Source organism: Microcebus murinus, chromosome 11, assembly GCF_040939455.1.
Source record: "Microcebus murinus isolate Inina chromosome 11, M.murinus_Inina_mat1.0, whole genome shotgun sequence".
Classification (NCBI taxonomy): domain Eukaryota; kingdom Metazoa; phylum Chordata; class Mammalia; order Primates; family Cheirogaleidae; genus Microcebus; species Microcebus murinus.
Window position 1 is genome coordinate 69911252 of NC_134114.1, and position 19481 is coordinate 69930732.

Below are 19481 nucleotides of genomic sequence, written 5' to 3' on the forward strand. Positions count from 1 at the left end.
AGCTTTAAATAAACTGGCTCACAGCATTACAGCAATTTTTATTTTTTCATTGCTTTCTGCATATTCTGATTATGTAGCATATCAGTATTTTAGAATAGCCAGATAGGCAAGATTTAAGATTTTAAAGCCACTCAAACTTCCTTCCCTTCCTTGGCAACATATTTTGAAATAGCCTACTAAAGAGCTTTTGAAACTCTTAAATACATAAATAAAATTCAAGTAGTAGGAAAAGTTTATATTTTTAAAACTCTTGTAATCCTCTGATAACAGTGGCTTTGAAGAACTATAAAAATTTTTGTTTGAATACCAAGATGATATTCACAGATATATTGAATTTCATTTGTCTAGTATTTCTGAAAAGACCTATTATTTTGTAAAGGAAATTTGCTTAAAGGATTTTTTAAAGTGATTCTCTAGAAATAATGAAAGCAGCATTTTTCCCTAGTTAAGGACATATGTTTTATAATCTACATGTGGCTTTATCGATATGTGTTTATGTGTACTCTTCATCAGACTAAATCATTATTTCTAGCAATAGAGCATATTCTTTGTAAAGTTTTTATATATTGTCAGTCTATATTAATGAGTATTAACATTGAAGAACTATGTTATTTAACCCACATAAATGTTTAGTTAAAAAAATTGGATGATTAATATGGTAAAGAGTTCCTTATGCAAGAAGCTGTTTACATTTTATTTACTGATGATAGTATTTTACATGTATGAATACTTTTTTGTATGAGACCAATCCCTATTATGTACATTTCATAATTTTATACTGACCAGGCCAAATCCTTGTAATATTTTTTTTCGAAGCATTTGTTTCATTGAAGAGCCTTATCCTTAAAGGTACTTTCCTTATGTTCTGTATGTGAATTTTAGGATTTTAGAGGGTTAATATGTTACACTCTTTTGCCTCTTTTGGAGTCAATTGAGAAAGAAGAAAATCAGGTATATTGAGGTCAAGACATTAGCTTTTTTACTAAATAAAAATTGGTTTGAAGGAGATGGGTTTGATGTGCTTCTTGGTGCATAACCTCTGAACTGACTTATCCACACAGGCATCGCAGGACTGCTATTGACAGCTCCTTGGGACGTGTCAGAAACCATTCATATGAACCTTCTTTGCAAATATGCAGATATACTGCATAAAACATATCTATTTAGTTCTCTCAAGGAGCTTCTCCTCCTAAAGAGAGGAGTGATGAAGGGAGAGAGAAACCAGGAGTACTATTACCCTAGCTGAGTTCCTCTTACACACTCTTAAGCAAGGGGAAATAAAGGTTCACTCCTAACTCTGAATAATGCTTTAAATTGTTTATAATGAGACTTTCTTTCAATTTTTTATTCTAAATGAATCTCAACCTTTAAATAAATATGTATGTATGTATATTTAATATAAATCTATATATTGTAGTCTTTGAAAACAGAATTTCTATAAAAAACATTTTACATGTATTCGGTTGTGTGTTATTAGTTCTGGGCTCAAATAGTTAACAGTTTTTGAAGTTTACTTTTAACTGTGTTGAAAGAAGCCATTATTTCTTTGGTGGTTGAAAATAGCTGCTGGTGCTCTGCCTATAGTATTAGTTAAATATTAATCCACAGCTATGGTGACAAAATTGTTAGAGAAATGAAAAATTGCCCTGACTTCTCTAGTCCTTGCTTCCCTCATCTGTAAAGAGATTTTTATCTAAGATGCTATCCTATTTCTACAGTTCTAAACTCATGTAAACAAAACTATATTCTAATTAGAAATTATTTGAGTTACGTACTCCCTAAACATAAAGTACTTTGTGAACTACACTGAAGTATGGATTAAGGTCCCTATAAAAATGAACTCGTAAAAACCATGTGATTTTCAGTCTACCTTGTAAGTGATGAAATTAATATATAACGCAAAGTTAAGAAATTAGGAATAGGATCCAGGATTATTATGTTTACCTACTGTAAACTAAATTACTATATGTAAATGCTGTGGGATCATGAGCTCTGTTTAATATTAATTTCTCTAGTGACTTATACATGTTCTTTAGTATCTGTCCACACTTTAAAAATCAATATAAAATCCTATTGTTTCATTGTCCACAAGCATACTTATTTCAAAAGCCCTTAGCAACAATAGTTTTAAAATGAAGCTTACTGTTACTACATTAATGTTTATATAAGTTTCTATCCTTTTCTAAAGAATGCTATTAATTCATCAGTGTGATTTAGTGGCAAGTAACATAGTAATGTCGACTTTTAATGTTCAAAAACCAGAAAAAAAAATCTCTAAGGTCACATTTTGAGAAAATAACTTTTAAAACTAGTTTCGATTGTATGTAATTTTAACATTGGTATTTACAATTAAGCTTTACATGTTTAATGATTTTAGTTTTTATTTTAGCACTCATAGTTAAGATAAAATAATAATGTCAATCCTGTGAATATCTTTAACATATGTTGTCTTCATATGTGTATTTATGTTAGATGGAAGATGGTACCCCAAAGCATATCATCCAAATGACAGGATTTAAGATGGAAGAAAAAGAAGCTCTAGGCAAATTGCTTTTAAAACTAGATTGCACATTTATTAAGAGTGAGGTGAGTACAGAAACTTAACAAAATTTTTAAAATATAATTGAAAAATAACTAGAAGTAAAATATATTGGCCTAAGAATGATAAAATCCCCTTTGATATTGTACAAATAAGATGGATGTGTTATAAAGGAAATCTTAGTAACATTTCTTCATGTGGATTTTTCTCTCCAGAAATACAAAAACTGTACACATCTTATAGCTGAGCGCCTCTGTAAGAGTGAGAAATTTTTAGCAGCTTGTGCAGCAGGTAAGTTAATTGCCTTCCCCTAACCCTTGAATAAAATCTTCATATTAAAAAAAGTATCTTATTCTCTTGTTTATTGTATCAAATATAAATATGTTTTTCTGATATTTTTCTGAAAATACTTGATTTTTTTGCTTTACTACTCTTCTGAATAAAATTTGGTAATGCATGAAAAATGTATTAAACAGGCAGAAATATTTACTTCACCAAAGACTTAATATAAGTGCTTTATTTAAGAAAAAAATGTTTTAACAAAAAGATTGGCACAAAATGTCAAAACCTTAAGCTTTCATTGAAGCTTCACCTGTTCTCAGTCAAGTTTCTTTTTTTCTATCTATCACTGAAAATGGTGTTTTTATTCTCTTTCTGCTGCTTCCTCTCCTATCCATGTTATGAAGCAATGGTGGTCCTATTTTATTTTACTAAGATATTAAATTCTATAAACATAAATTAGGACTTGATCTTCTCTCTCCCTTTGTCACCATTGATACTCCTTTTATAGTTTACTATGATTGTAGTCTACTGATTACACAAAACACAAAAGTGTATGTTACTCAGGTGGTGTATTATTTTATAGCTTAACTTATCAGAAAAACCCTTGGATTTCTTATTAACTCTACCAGTGAAAACATACATTGTCCATGCTATTTAAAAAGATCATTGATGCCCAAAGAAACTGTTAATAAATGCCCTGAAAAATTTTCTAACTCAATAACTTTGTTTTACAAAGTGTAATATTGCTGTGAACATTATTGAAAAAGCTTTTAGCATAGGAGGGAGAATATAAACCTAACCTAAAATAATCAATAATGGTAGTAATAATAAAGTAATACCACATTTTATTTTGGATTTTAACACCGTTAGTTTATGTTTTATTTAGTAAATCTAGAATTATAATTATTTGTCATGGAAAAGATTATATACAATGTTCAGTGACGTTGTAGGCTTCTATAAAAAATAGTTCAAAGATGATGTTGGCAGTGTAGCTTAAGAGTCCCATGTTAATAAAGGTTGACTTTTATTTGATATTTGGTCTTTATTGCTTATCACTTGTCAGAACCAAAATTCTTTTTTGACTGACAGTTCATTTGCTTTCTAGGAAAGTGGGTATTAACTAAGGACTACATAATTCATAGTGCCAAAAGTGGCAGATGGCTTGATGAAACAACTTATGAATGGGGATATAAAATTGAAAAAGACTCCCATTATTCACCTCAAATGCAATCTGCACCCAAAAGATGGCGTGAAGAACTGAAACGCACTGGTGCTCCAGGAGCCTTCCATAGATGGAAAGTTGTCCTCCTTGTCAGAACTGATAAACGAAGTGATTCTCTTATAAGGTAGGATGTGATCACATAAACGTTAAAGCAATGAATGATAAAACAGTTTTGGTTTGTATGAATAATTTTTTATATTTCATTTCAATTGTTAACTTAGTCCAAATGAGCTATGGTGATTTACTCCTTGATCTAGGTAAACCATACTGCTCATTTAAGTTTGTGTGTCTCTAATAGAGCAAAATCTATTTTATGGTATTGCTTTAGATTATTCTGGATATCTCTATTTTACTTTCCATGTTATTTCTTTTGGCCCACTCGAGCAGGATAAAAAAGAAAACAATAATTAGGAGATTTTATGTTTTAGTTTTGAAGTACTTTTAGGTTTTTGCTAGTAAAGTACTACTTTATCACAAAGGCCTTCTTCTGTATTTATATAGTACACTTTTCATGGTTCATACTGTTTCCATCATGATTTCATTTCATTTTGTCTCTTTTATATTTTTAGAAGCTTTCTTGTTGGGTAAATTGTATTCTAAGATTGTCATTCCTTTTTTTAGGGGAAGTTTTTAATCTCCTCTACTTAAATTTATAGACAATAAAATGCACCCATATTAAGTATATATGCTGATGAATTTGGACAAATTTATATACCCATTTTACTCTCACTATAGTCAAGATCTGTAATGTTTATATCATCATATAATGTTCCCTTGTGTCCTTGAACATTTAATTCTGTACCACCAATACCAGGCAACCACTGATTGACTTTTTATCACTGTGGAATAGGTTTATTATTTTTTAGAGTTTTATATGAGTAGGATTTTTCTGAAAATACTCCTTTTATGTTGCATCATTTGCCTATCATAGTATTTTTGAAATTCATTCATGATGCATGTGTCAGCATTTCATTCCTTTTTGTTGCTGAGTACTATTTCACTCTATTTATTCATGTGTTGGTGGACATTTGGGATGTTTTCTATGTTTGCTAATATGAATTAAGCTGCAATGAACATTTGAGTACAAATATTCATGTAGACATGTTTATATTTCTCTTGGGAAATATCTAGGAATGAAATGACTTGCTCAGATAGCAATTGAATATGTAACAGTATAAGAAAATGTCAAACTGTTTTTCAAAGTAGTACCATTTTACATTTCTAGTAGCAGTGTATGAGAGTTCCAGTTTCCTGCAGTTACTTTGGCTTTATTGTTGAAGATCAGTTGATTGTGTGGTCTATTTCTAGATTTCCTCGTTTTGTTCTATATGTCTACTTTATGTATGTCTTCTATATGTCTACTTTATATCAATACCACACTGTTTTTAATTACTGTATTTTTATAATGAGTTTGAAATCAGGTAGTAAGAGTCCTCCATTTTAGTCTTTTTAAAAATTGTTTCAGTGATTTTTGGATCCTTTGTATTTCCATATACGTTTTAGAATCAGCTTGTTAATTTTTATAAAAATGCAAGCTGGGATTTTGATTGGGACTATGTTTTTATCTATAGGTCTCTTAGGGAGAATTGATATGTTAACAATATTGAGTCTTCTATCCGTGTACTCTCTCTCTAATTCTTTAATTTTTGTCACTAATGTTTAATAGTTTTTATTACATAAGTCTTGTACATATTTTGTTAAATTTATTCCTAGGCACTTCATGTATTGGTATGTTATTTTTAAATATAAATGGATTATTCTGAAAGTTTTCATCTGCATCTATTCAGATTATTAGCTTTTCTCCTTTATTCTGTTAATGTGGTGAATTATATTGATTGATTCTTAAATGTTAAACCAAATTTGTATTCTTCAGATAAACTGAACATCATGGTGTATTATCCATTTTTAATGTATTGCTAATTCTATTTGCAAATATTTTGTTAAGAATTTTTGTATTCTCTACCTGTTAAATGACATCTATGAAAATATCTAAACTTAATATCATGTTTAATGGTAAAAGACTTTTTCTCCCATTATTGGGAACAAGACAAGGATGCTGCAGCTGACCATTTCTATTAATATTTAGATGTACTAACCAGTGCAAAAAGCCAAAAATAAATAAGAGGCATGAAATTGGGGAGAAAGAAATAAAAATAATTATCATTAATTACAAAAGACATGGCTATATACTAAAAAATTTAGTGGAACTAATAAATTTAATAAGATCCCAAGATAATAGATTACTATATATTATTCCACCAGTTACTGATAGTCATTTTTAATTTTCTAAGTGTAACTGAATTTGTCATTACTCCTTTGAGTTCTACTAGTTTTTGCTTTATTATGACATGTTTTACTTGCATATGTATTTTTTAATGTCTCTGGTTTTGGTAATTTTTATTTATTTATATTTTCCATTACCTGAAATGCCTATCAATTATTCCTCCTGTACAACTGAAATATTGTACCCTTTGATCAGCATCTGTTCATTCTCCCTCAGCTTCTCGTAACCACAGTTCTGCTCTCTGCTTCTATGTGTTCAATTTTTTTAGATTCCATAAATCTATATTTTTTTAGATTTTTACACATAAGTGAAAGCATACATTTATCTTTCTGTGCCTGGATTATTTTACTTAGGATAGTGTCTTCCAGGTTCATCCATGCTGTCATAAATGACACAATTGTCTTCTTTGTAAAGACTAATATTCCATTGTGTACATGTTCCACATTTTCTTTATCTAGTCATCTGTTGATGGACACTTAGATTAGTTCCATAACTTTGATATTGTGAATAATGCTGTAATAAAAATAGGAGTGCAAACATCTCTTTAACATACTGATTTTACATGTTTTGGGTATATACCCAGAAGTGACATTGCTGGATCATATGGTAACTTTTTTAGTTTTTTGAGGAGTTTTCATACTGTCTCCCATAATTGCTGTATTAATTTATGTTCCCAGCAACAGTATACTAGCGTACCCTTTTCTCCACATCCTTGCCCATAATCATCTTTAATTTTTTTGATAATAGCCATTTTGACAGATGAGATTTAATTTTCATTTCCCTAATGATTAGTGATGTTGAGTATTTTTTAATTTATCTGTTGGCCATTTGTATTTCTTTTAAGAAATGTCTGTACAGGTCCTTTGCCCATTTTTTAATCAGGTTATTTGTTTTCTTGCAGTTGAGTTTTGAGTTGCTTATCAGAAAAATGGTTAATATCCAAGATATTAACTGATGTGTGGCTTGTAAATACTCCATTCCATAGGTTGCCTCTTCACTCTGTTAATTGTTTGATGTTTAAAAGCTTTTTAGTTTGATGTAATCTCGTTTTTCTATTTTTGTTTTTGTTGTCTGAGCTTTTGGAGTCACATCCAAAAAGATCATTGCCTAGTTTTTCCCCTATATTTTCTTCTAGTAGTTTTATAGTTTCAGTTATTATGTTTAAGTCTTTAATCTATTTTGAGCTAATACTCATACATGGTGTAAGATCAGAGTCCCATTTTGTTATTCTGCATGTGAATATCTAGTTTTCCCTAGGCCATTTATTGAAGAAACTGTACTTTTCCTATTGGTATTCTTAGCACTTTTCTTGTAAATTAATTGACAATACATGTATGGGTTCATTTCTGGGCTATCTGTTCTTTTGGTCAGAGAGTCTATTTTTATGCCATAACTGTGCTGTTTCGATTACTATCTATTTGTAGTATATTTTGAAATCTAGTAGTGTTATGCCTTCACTTTTCCTTTTGCTTATGATTGCCTTGACTATTGATGGTTTTTTATGGGTCTGTATAAACTTTAGAATTGTTTTCTCTATTTGTATGAAAAATGAGATTGTAGTTTTGATAGGGAATGCATTGAACATGTAGGTTGCCTTAGGGAATATGGACATTGTAACAATATTAATTTTTCTAGTCCATGAACATAGCATATCTTTTCATTTGTTGTCTTCAATTTCTTTCATTAATGCTTTATAGTTTTCAGTGTACAGGAATTTTACCTTCTTGGTTAAATTTATTCCCAAGTATCTTATTTATTTATTTGTAGTTATTGTAAATGGGATTATTCTCTTGATTTCTTTTTTGGAAACTTTTTGTATAGAAATGCTACTGGTTTTTACATGTGGATTTTGTATACTGCAACATTACTGTACTTCTTTATTTTAACAGGGTTTTTCTTGGTGAAATCTTTAGGGTTTTCAATATATAAGATCATGTTACCAGTAAGCAGTAACAGTATCAATTCTTTCTTTCCAATTTGGATGCCTTTTATTTATTTCTCTTGTGAAAATACACTGACAAGATATTCCAGTATTATATTGAATAGAAGTGATGAGAGTGGGCATTCTTCTCTTTTTCCTGATCTTAGAGGAAAGGCTTTCAACTTTTCACCATTGATTATAATGTTAATACAATCATACAATCTTTTGACTTATCATATATGGCTTTTATGGTGTTGAGGTATATTCCTGTTTATTAGTATTTTATTGACGATTTTTGTATCTATGTTTATCAGGGATATTGGCCTATCATTTTTTTTTAGTAATGTCCTTGTCTGGCTTTGGTATCAGAGTAATGCTGACCTTGTAAAAAGAATGAATAAGTATTCCCTCCTCTTCATCAATATTTTGGAAGAGTTTGAAAAGCATTGGTCTTAGTTCTTCTTAATATTTGGTAGAATTCAGCAGTGTACCATCAGGCCCTGGGCTTTTCCTTCATAGAATACTTTTTATTGCTGATTCAATCTCTTGTTATTGGTCCATTAAGATTTTCTATATCTTCATGATGCAGTCTTGGTAGATTGTATATATCTAGAAATTTATCATGTTCTTCTGGGTTATCCAGTTTGGCATGTAATTGTTTATAGTAATTTTTTATGGTCTTTTTTGTTTCTGTGGTATCAGTTGTAATGACTCCTCTTTCATTTCTGGTTTTATTTAAATCTCCTTTCTTTTTTCTTAGACTAGCTAATGGTTTACTGATTTTCTTTATCCTTTCAAAAAGCCAACTCTGTCTGATTGTTTTATATTTTTTCCACATCTCCATTTTATTTATTTTTATTCTGATCTTTGTTATTTCTTTCCTTCTGCTGACATTGGGTTTAGTTTGTTCCTTTTCTAGTGATTTGAGGTATAATGTCTGATTGTTTGAGATCTTTGTTTTGTGATATAGGCATATACTGCTATGAATTTTCCTCTTAAAACAGTTTTGCTCTGTCCTATAAGTTTTCATATGTTATTTTACCATTATAATTTGTTTTGGTTTTTCTTTTGATTTCTTCTTTGACCTATCTGTTGTTTAGGAGCATGCTTTTAATTTATATGTATATGTGATTTTCCAAGATTTCTCCTATTACTGATTTTTTGTTTCATACCAGTAGGGTCAGAAAATATAGTTGATATAATTTCAGTCCTCTTAAATTTGTTCAGATGTGTTTTGTGGCCTAACACATGATCTGTTCTGGACGCTCTTCCATGCACACTAAAGAAGAATGTGTATTCTGTTACTTTTGGATGAAATATTATGTATATGTCTGTTAGGTCGATTTGGTCTAAATCGTAGTTCAAATCTAATGTTTCCTTACTAATTTTCTGCTGGGATGATCTGTCCATTTTAATAGTGGGGTATTAAAGTCCCCTATTTTTATACGCCGTGCATGGCTTAATGATAGGAACATTTTCTGAGAAATGTGTCAGGCGATTTTATCATACGAACATCATTGTGTGAATTTACACAAACCTAGGTGGTATAGCCTACTACATGCTTCAACTATACGGTATGGCTGTTGCTCATAGGCTATAGACCTGTACAGCGTGTTACTATAGTGAATATTGTAGGCAATTTTAACCTAATGGTAAGTATTTGCATATCTAACCATGGAAAAAGTACAGTAAAAATATGGAATTATGACCTTATAGGTACACCATCATATATGCAGTCTGTCATTGACCAAAATGTCATTATGTGGCACATGGCTATATGGTAATCCCTCTTTTCTATCAGATCCTTTAATATTTGCTTTATATATTTGCTCTAATGTTGAGTGTATATGTACCTAGAATTGTTATATCGCCTGGATGAATTGACTTCTTAATCATTATATAATGACTTTTGTCTGTTTTTACATTTTTCTACTTAGCATATTTTATCTGATAGCTAGCTCTGCTCTGTTTTCATTTGCATAGAATATCCCTCTGCATCCCTTGATTTTCAGCCTGTGTGTGTCCTTAAAGCTGTAGTTAGAGTCTTATATGAAGCATATAGTTGGCTCTTGTTTTTGATTATCTGTTTAACCACTGTGTGTCATTTGATTGGAAAATTTATCCATTTACATTCAGAGTAATTGTTAATAACTAAGGATTTACTACTGCCATTTTGTAATTTGTTGTCTGGTTAATTTGTATATATTTTGTTTCTTTCTCTGTTGCTGTCCTCCATTGTGGTTTGATGGTTTTCTGTAGTGGTTTACCTTTGATTCCATTATACTTACATTTTGTACATCTATAGATTTTCCTTTGTAGTTACCATGAGCATGAAGTTTACATAAAACATCTTGTTCTCTATTTTTTTTTTTTCCGAGACAGAGTCCTAGCTTTGTCACCCAGACTAGACTGCAGTGGTGTCATCATAGCTTTACCTGCAAACTCAAACTCTTGGGTCAAGTAGTCCTCCTGCCTCAGCCTCCGAAGTAGCTGGGACTACTGGCACACACCACTATGCTCAGATAATTTTTCTATTTTTTATAGAGATGAAGTCTCGCTCTTGCTTAGTCTGGTCTCGAACTCCTGGCCTAATGTAATCCTCCCGCCTCAGCCTCCCAAAGTGCTAGGATTACAGGTGTGAGCCACCATGACTGGCCAACCTGTTATTCTTAGACTATTTCAAGCTGTAACTTAACTTAGATCACATGTAATAACTCCCTTTCCACTTCCTATTTTCAGTGTCAAAATGTGCATCATTTTGTAATTTGTATCCCCTGACAATTAATTTTATCTATGGATATTTTAATAATTGATTTGTCTATTAACCACTGTACTAGAGAGAAAATTGCTTTGCTCACCACCATTTCAGTCCACAGTATTCTGAATATAACTTTATATTACTTATTGAGTTTTGTACTTTTGTATGTTTTATGTTATTGATTAGTGGCTTGTTGATACAACTTAAATAACTCCTTTTTGTAATTGCTATAAGGCAAGCCTAGTGGTGATGAACTCCCTTAGTTTTTGTTTGTTTGGGAAAATTTTTATTTCTCCCTCATTTCTGAAAGACAGCCAGGTAAGGTAAAATACTCTCAGTGGGTTGGTTTTTATCCTTCAGTACTTTGAGGATATCATTCCACTTTTTCCTGGCCTACAAGATTTCTGCTGAGACATCCGCTAATAGTTATATTCATACTCCCTTGTCTGTGATATATTTCTTATCTCTTGCTGTTTTTAGGATTTTTTCTTTCACTTTGATAGTTTATCAATCATATGCCTTGGTGAATTCCACCTGGAGTTGAATTTGATTGGAGGCCTCTGTCCTTCTTGTCCCTGGATGTTGGCATCTTTCTACAGATTTGGCAAGTTTGGGGCCATTATTTCTTTAAATGTTTTCTTGTACCTTTTCTTTTTCTTTTCCTGCTGAAACTAAAAATTTCATATGAAAATTAGGTCTTTTGATGGTGTCCCATAATGCCAGTATGCTAGCTTAATTCTTTTTTATTCCTTTGTCCTTTTGCCTCTCTGACTGGTAAGTTTCAAATGTTCTGTCTTTGAACTCACTGATTATTTCTTCTGCTTGATTAAGCCTGTTGCTGAAGCTTTCGATTGCATTTTTCCTTTCAGTAATTGTATTCTTCATCTCTAGGATTTCTGTTTGGTTTTGTTTATTGTTTCTTAGTTAAACTTCTCATTTTGATCATGTATTATTTTCTAAATTCTATTTTTTATCTTTATATTCTTGTATGTCACTGAACTTCTTTAAGAAGATATTTCTGAATTATTCGTCATTTCATATATCTCCTTTTCTTTAACATCTATTTCTGGAGCTTTGTTAGTTTCTTTTGAAGATGTCATGATTTCCTGATTCTTTGTAATCCTGGTGTTTTTGCATTGGTGTGTGTGCATCCGAAGAGACAGTCACCTCTTCTGGCTTTTACAGGTGTTCTTTGGCAGGGCTAGACTTTCGCTATTTAGTCTGTACTTCTTCTTTACAGACCAATTGGTAACGATTCCAGGTAGGCAGAGCTTGCTTCTCCGTTCTCTACGTAGCTGGACTGCTGCCTTTGCTCTGATTTCAGGAGGGGGAAGTATGCTGGCTGGGCTCTCTCTACTCTTTACGCAAGAATATTGGCTTAGCTCTGTAATCAGGTACAGCTCCTGGCTGGGCAGTGCAATCACCTTCAGCCAGCCAGGCACCAGGTATATTCCCTGGCCAGGTGGGAGTTTAAGATCTGCAAGTGGATAAGTTTGCTGTCTGGGCCACGATACTAGGTACAGTCACTGCTTGGGCTGGATAGGACTAGCTGCTATGCTTAGTACAAATACATGGTTAAGGTTTGGCTCCCTTCCTGGTCAGGGCCTTGGGGTAGGCTTTAAGGCTACTGAGCACTGTTTAAACTTCTGGGTGTAGTAGAACTAATCCATGCACTCTGTTCAAATATACTGTGGTGGACATTACTGTCCTTTGGGTAGGGTGGTAGGGTCTTAGGTTGGGTTTAGAGGCTGGCCTGAGGACCGTTTAAACTCCTGAGTATGACAGAACTAGCCCAACTCCTTGCTGAAACGCCCTGTGGCAGTCCTGTTCGTTCCTGAGCAGGGTCTTGGGATGGATGTTGAGGCTGCACAAAATGCTGTTTAAACTCCCATTTGGGGCAGAACTAGCCCCTGATCTTCAGCAAATTGTAACATGGTGTCTCACTCCCTGGGTGGAGCCTTGGGGTAGAATCTGAGGCTGGGCCTGAAGGTGGCTATCTGAGGATTCCAGCCAAGTGGAACTTCCCACCATTTCTGGGAGCAACCATCTCAGCTTTGCAGGTGGGCTATATGCTGTTAGCTGATACCATTTATCAGGTACCACCTATGGCAGGTGCACTGAGCTACCAGCAGGATCTGTGCCCTGGTTACTGTGAACTCTGCCTTTTTGCCTTGTTTCTACCTAACCTCAGATAGTGTAGCTGTGCCATTACTAACCTCTATGCTCCTTTTGAGGTGACACTGGGGTGGGCTTCCTGGGAAGTGTCTCAGAATTCTACAGAAGCTGGATATCTGCCTCCAGTTTTCATTGTCCACTTTAGAAACATAAGCCCAGGGGAATCTTCTGTGTGGCACTAAACCAATTTGGGCAAGGAAGAAGTGTGATGCAATCAAAGTGAGACCATCTTTTGTAATTTTTATAATGTTCTGTAGTCTACACAAGTGTCCCAGGCTTGATATTAATGAGATTTGTACTATACTAATACAGCCACTTTAGCTATCTTTTGAGAAATATTGGCATGAACGTAATTTTGCATTCTTTTACATAAAATGGGCTTCTTATAGACAGTCTAGAGTTGAGTGTTACTTTTTAAATATAATTTGACAATTTCTGCCTTTAATTGCATAGTTTGGGTCACTTACATTTAATGTAATTGTGACAAATTGGATTTAAATCTATCTTGCTGATAGTTTTATTTTTGTCCCATCTTTTCTTTGTTCTGTTTTCCCTTTTTACGCTGACATCTTTGTAGTAGTTGAGTGTTTTTAGTGGTTTTCTTTAATCTCCACACTGAATTATTACTTATATCCAATATACTTACATATATAGAAGGATACCTATTGTAGTAATTTATATCTTTTTTAATGATTGTACTAGTGTTTATAATATATATCTTTAACTGTTCACAGTCAATTATCAAATAGTATGCTGCCTTTTTGCATGTAGTGTAAAATCTTACAACAGTATAAAGTTGACCCTTGAACAACACAGGGGTTAACGGGTGCTGACCCTGCCATCCAGTCAAAAATTTGTGTGTAACTCTTGACTCCCCTAAAACTTAACTACTAGTAGCCTACTGTTGACTGGAAGCCTTAACTGTAACATAAATAGTTAATTAACACATATTTTGTTTGTTATATGTATTATGTACTATATTCTTACAATAAGATAAGCTAGAGAAAAGAAACCATTATTAAGAATATCATAAGGAAGAGAAAATGTATTTACTATTAAGTGGAAGTGGATCATTATAAATATCTTCATCCTCTTTGTCTTTACACTGAATAAGCTGAGCAGGAAGAGGGCTTGGTTTTGTTATCTCAAGGGTAGCTGAGGCAGGCAGAATAGGTGGAGGAAGTTGAAGCGGGGAGACAAGAGAGTTACGCAGTCACACTTGTGTAACTTTTATTGAAAAAAATCTACAAATGAGTGGAACTCCATTGTTTAGGGTTAACTGTACTTCCATCTGTTTTCTCCTATCTTTTTTTTATTAATGACCTCTCTCTATATTATAAACCCCCAAATACCTTGGTAATATTTTACTTTTGCCAGTCAGTTATTTTTAAAGTGATTAAAAATAGTGAAATGCACATTCTATATTTGATTTCATTTTTAAAATGTTCCAGCATTATCCATTTCTTTGTGTAGATCTAGATTTTGCTGTAGTCTCATAGTCCTTTAGCCTAAAGAACTCCTTTAATAGTTCTTACAGTTCAGGTGTGTTGGCAATGAGTTATCTAATCTTTTATTTGCGAAGGCCTTTATTTTTGGAAAATATTTTCACTGGATGTAAAATTATGGGTTGACAATTTTTTTTTTTTTTTACTTTCAGTAATTATGTTTTTTTTTTACTTTCAGTAATTACAGATTCTGTTTCACTGTCTTCTTTCTGGCTTGCATAGTTCTGATGAGAAATCAGCTGTCATTCTTTTCTTTCCTTCTCTGTATATAATTTCTTTTGCCCTGATTTCCTTCCAGATTGTCTCCTAACCTTTGCTTTTTAGCAGCTTGATTATGATATGTATAGGAGTGTATCTGTGAGCGTGTGTGTATTTTGTTAATTTATTTTATTTGAGGTTCTCTGAGCTCCATGCACCTGTGAGGTGTTTTGTTTTGTTTTGTTTTGTTTTAAAATTGAGGAATTCTGTTTCTTCTGTTGTGTTGTTCTTCTTCTGGAACTCGATTGCATGTATTTTAGACTTTTGAATTCCATTCCACAGTTATTGCATGCTGGGTTTTTAAAAATAATTTTTGTATTTTAGTATGCATAATTTCTATTGACTGAAGTTCAATGATTCCTTTCTCATTTGTTTTCAGTCTCTGATAAACCTGTCAAAGACATTCTTCTTTCATGTAGTCCTTTTATTTCTACCATTTCCATTGGACTTTCTGGTGAATTCATCATTTCTTCATGCGTGTTGTCCTCCTTTTTTCTTAGATCCTTTAACATGTCAGTTACAGTTATTTTAAAGCTGTTTTCTACTAATCTCAACATAGGGATCATGTCTCAGTCTCTACTGTTGGCTCTTTTATATCTTGACAAGGGTTTGGTTTATTTCTTGCCTGTTGTTTATGGATTTTTTTGTTTATTGTTGTTTGTTTTTTAAGAAACAGTGTCTTACTCAGTTACTCATACTGGAGTGCGATGGCATTATCTGTCATAGCTCACTTATAGCTTGGAACTCCTTGGCTCAGACAATCCTCCTGTCTCAGCCTCCCAAGTAGCTGGAACTGCAGGTGCATGCCACCATGCCCAGCTATTTTTCTTTTTTCTTTTGAGATGGGGTCTCGGGGTCTTGCTTTGTTGCCCAGGCTGGTCTTAAACTCCTGACTTCCAGCGATCCTCCTGCTTTGCAACCCCTGGGCTCAAGGGATCCTTCTACCTCAGTCTTCTGAGTAGCTTGGATTACAGTCATGAGCCACTGTACCCAGCTATTTTATATTTTTTATTGCATGTCAGATATTACATGTAGAAGAATAGCAGAGGCTGATGTGAACAATATTTCTATCCAAAAATGGGCCTACCTCTTTTATGAGGCAGTTAGTATGGGCAGTTGAATTAATACTGTCAATTATTGAGCTTGTGCTATGGTTTGAATGCCCCCTGCCCAAAACTCATGTTTAAATTTAGTTGCCATTGTGATGGTATTAGGAGGTGGGGCCTTTAAGAGATAGTTAACAGCATTATTGCAGAAGTGGCTTTGTTATAAAAGCGAGCTCTCTTATCTGTGCTCTCTTGACCTTCCACTTATTCATCATGGGATAACACAGCAGGAAGGCCATCATCACAGCTCTTGGACTTCCAGAACTGTGAGCCAAATAAACTACTTTTCTTTATGAATTACCATGTCTGAATTACCAATATTCTGTTATAACAGCAAAAAATAAGTAAGACAGGTGGATTTGGGTTTTGTTAATGCTATTGTCACCACTTCACCCAATAGCAATGGACTTCAGTTTGTTTGTGCTAGGACACTGGAGAGTTTTTAATCAGTGTTCTTGCTTTACCCTCTTCTTTAACCAATCCTTGCATTACTGCGTCACAGAAGGACTCTCTCTTCATGGTCTTCCTTCTCTCTTGCTGCTCATTTCTAGCCCAAGGTTATGGGTGGTATATTCTCAGTTCTGCTAGACAAGCTTCAGTCTTAAGCATTCTCCATTCTATTGGTCCCTGGGGTTAGGGCTTTCTCAGCCTTTGTGTCTTAACCACCTCCCATGGCAACTAAATTTTGCTTTGTCTTTGTGGGCAGGATATTGGGCAAGAGTGAGTTTCCAGCCTCTCCCTCAGTATTAGAACTGTGCTATATTTTGGTGCAAGATCCTGGGCTTTGCAGGATCTTGCACTGATTCTTCTTGCAGGGCAAAATATGTTCTTATTCCTAGCCAAATAACTGAAGGCTTTTGCATTATATGAGAGAAAGGTTCAGGGAAGAAGTAGGCCTAGTTTTTTGTCTTTTCCACCCACCTATGCTACTTAAAGGGGGCTCCCTCTTTTTCTTCTGACCTGTCCCCAGTCTTTTTCATGAACCATTAATGGAGACCTGGGGCAAAGAGCTTGCAAGTGAGGACAGGCTTCTCTATGTCAGGGACTTCCAGTTTTCTAAACTGTCATACTAGCTATACTCGACCCTTAAATTTTTAAAATTTTACCTGATTCTTACGCACGTGTATAGAAGCCACTTCTGTACCCTACCAACATGAAGTAGTGTAGTTGTCCAGTCTCTTCACAAAGGTGCTTATCACTCTTAAGAAAACAGCGTACTTGATTGACTTGGTTTTCTGATGGACTCAATAAAAGTTATGATTTTTTTTTGTTAGTATTTCTAGTCAGAGAACAAAAAGTTATGATTTTGTAGATTGTTTACCTTTTTCTTTTTGTTAGGTGGTGGCAGTGTTCACTTGAGACAAGCCTAAGCAGAAACAGAACTGCATGAAACTTTTAGGATGTATGTGACTGTGTGTGTGTCTTCTGAGTCTAAATGTTAAATGTATTTCTTAATGTAGATCAAGGCTAAAATTTTTTAAAAGCTAACTTTTTGCTGGAGACTTGGCAACCGGTTCCATTTTTTGTGGTCCAGAATGATTTTCCTGGAGGTATTTGCCTTCCAGGGTCGCTGCTTCCTTAGACTTCCTTCATTGTTCTTTTGGCTTATTGATGTGACTTTTCCTTAGGGAATACTTTAATGATAATATTTGTAGGTTGTAAAAGCCTTTCTTATATCAATAAATGGATACGTTGAAAGAGTGGTATGATTTTTTTTAAAACATCTGTTCTGAGCAACTTATAATTTAAGAAATTACTGCAGTAATTATTCTCCATGATCCCCAAATGAATTGATTCCTTCCAGAAAATTCTACTGCTACTTTAAGAAGTAATTGATTTAGATAATTTGAGTGTATATACTTAAATTTTCTAATGCTTTCCATACCATTTACATTTTTATTTAGAGTTTTGGAGGCTGGAAAGGCAAATGTTATTTTACCAAAAAGTTCGCCAAGTGGAATAACTCATGTGATTGCCAGTAATGCAAGAATCAAGGCTGAGAAAGAAAAAGATAACTTTAAGGCTCCATTTTATCCAATTCAGTATCTGGGAGACTTTCTTTTAGAGGTAAGTAAAATAAACATTTGGAAATGTTTGTCATATAAAATTTCAGTGTAGTAAAATATAAAAATTATGTTCTAGATTTTTAAAATGTATGATTAGAGGCAATTTAAATGACATACTTTTCAAGGCAGTTGTTCTCAGTTACTTAAATATTCAAGAATACTTACAGTTTTGAAAGATCCTTGCTTGTTAAGTTTAAAATTTGTCCTTAAATCTGTACTTTTTGTTTTCAGTGATTCTGTGATATAGACTACAAAATAATTTTAAGCATTTGAATATTGGTATAAATAAGATAGCATTGGACTATATAGTATTGTATTGTACCACATGAAAATTTCTGAATTATTTTCCCTTTGGAAAAGAGAGTTATTTCCAAGGACTTAGAAATACTTTTCTGTCCTAGTCCCCTCCTCCCTCTCCTAACTCGCTACAAATATCATTCCTCAAGTTGTTTATATGGGAATCAAACCCTAGAAGAAACCCTCTAGGAGATAGGCAAAGAATTTGTGAGAAAAGCACTCAAGATAGAAGAGAAAGCTCAGTATATCCAACAACAATCTTGAGCTAGGAAAATCATCTCCTTCAGTGTTTTCCATCTCAATAATAGATACCATCATGTTTTATATATTACTTTATGTCAGAGACTGGAGAATGACCCTTGAAATCTTCTTTCCCTTACTCCTCATATCTTCTCAACTACCAAGTCCTATTTGATTTTATCTCAAATATCTCTTGAATCAAACAGCTTTTCTCCTTCTGTACTAACATCATACTGAGTTTATTGTCTTTCTTCTGTTTTTCCTGGAATAGACTCTTAATTACTCATCCTGTTACTGTACCTTTTTACTCTTAATTTCATAGTGACTCTTTTCCTTCTCTAGTATATTTCTTGTTCATCCAGAAAGAATAATCAAAATGCTCTTTCTAAAACAATTCTGATCCTATCACTCTCCTTAAAACCTTTCAGTGGTTTCCCATTGTCCTTAGGATGAAGTCCTAAATTTCTAATATGGCTTACAAGTTTCCGCAGGATTCCTATCATTGCTATTTTTTCAGTTGTATTCTGCTTCCCTTTCTGTGCTCACTATACTATTAATATATCAAAACTGCCTTCTTCTACTTTCTTAACTAAGATGCTTCTTACCTCAGTGTCTTCTCAAAAGATACTTTCTCAGCCTTAAAAGGGTCTTCCCCACTACTCCTTTGTTCCCTGTGCCTTCCTGCTTTCTGCTCATTATTCAGGTTCCTGTTACAATATTGCTCTTTCAGGAAGCTTCCCTGACCCCCTTATTAAGTTAGGTTCATGTGTAATGTGTGCTCATAGAATTATTTTTGCTTCATAGTACTCACTACAATTACAGTTAAAT

The 19481-nt window shown here is 33.4% G+C and overlaps 1 protein-coding gene across 1 annotated transcript in view; it reads left to right on the top strand.

Moving 5' to 3' along the window:
• The window catches only part of SLF1 (SMC5/6 complex localization factor 1), a 79915-nt gene that overhangs the window by 6097 nt on the left and 54337 nt on the right, over window positions 1-19481 (top strand). Inside the window, exons 2-5 of the mRNA XM_012751820.2 lie at window positions 2473-2586; window positions 2755-2830; window positions 3927-4167; window positions 17955-18117. Coding sequence (XP_012607274.2) covers window positions 2473-2586; window positions 2755-2830; window positions 3927-4167; window positions 17955-18117 — 594 coding nt within the window. The remainder of the gene's footprint in view (window positions 1-2472; window positions 2587-2754; window positions 2831-3926; window positions 4168-17954; window positions 18118-19481) is intronic.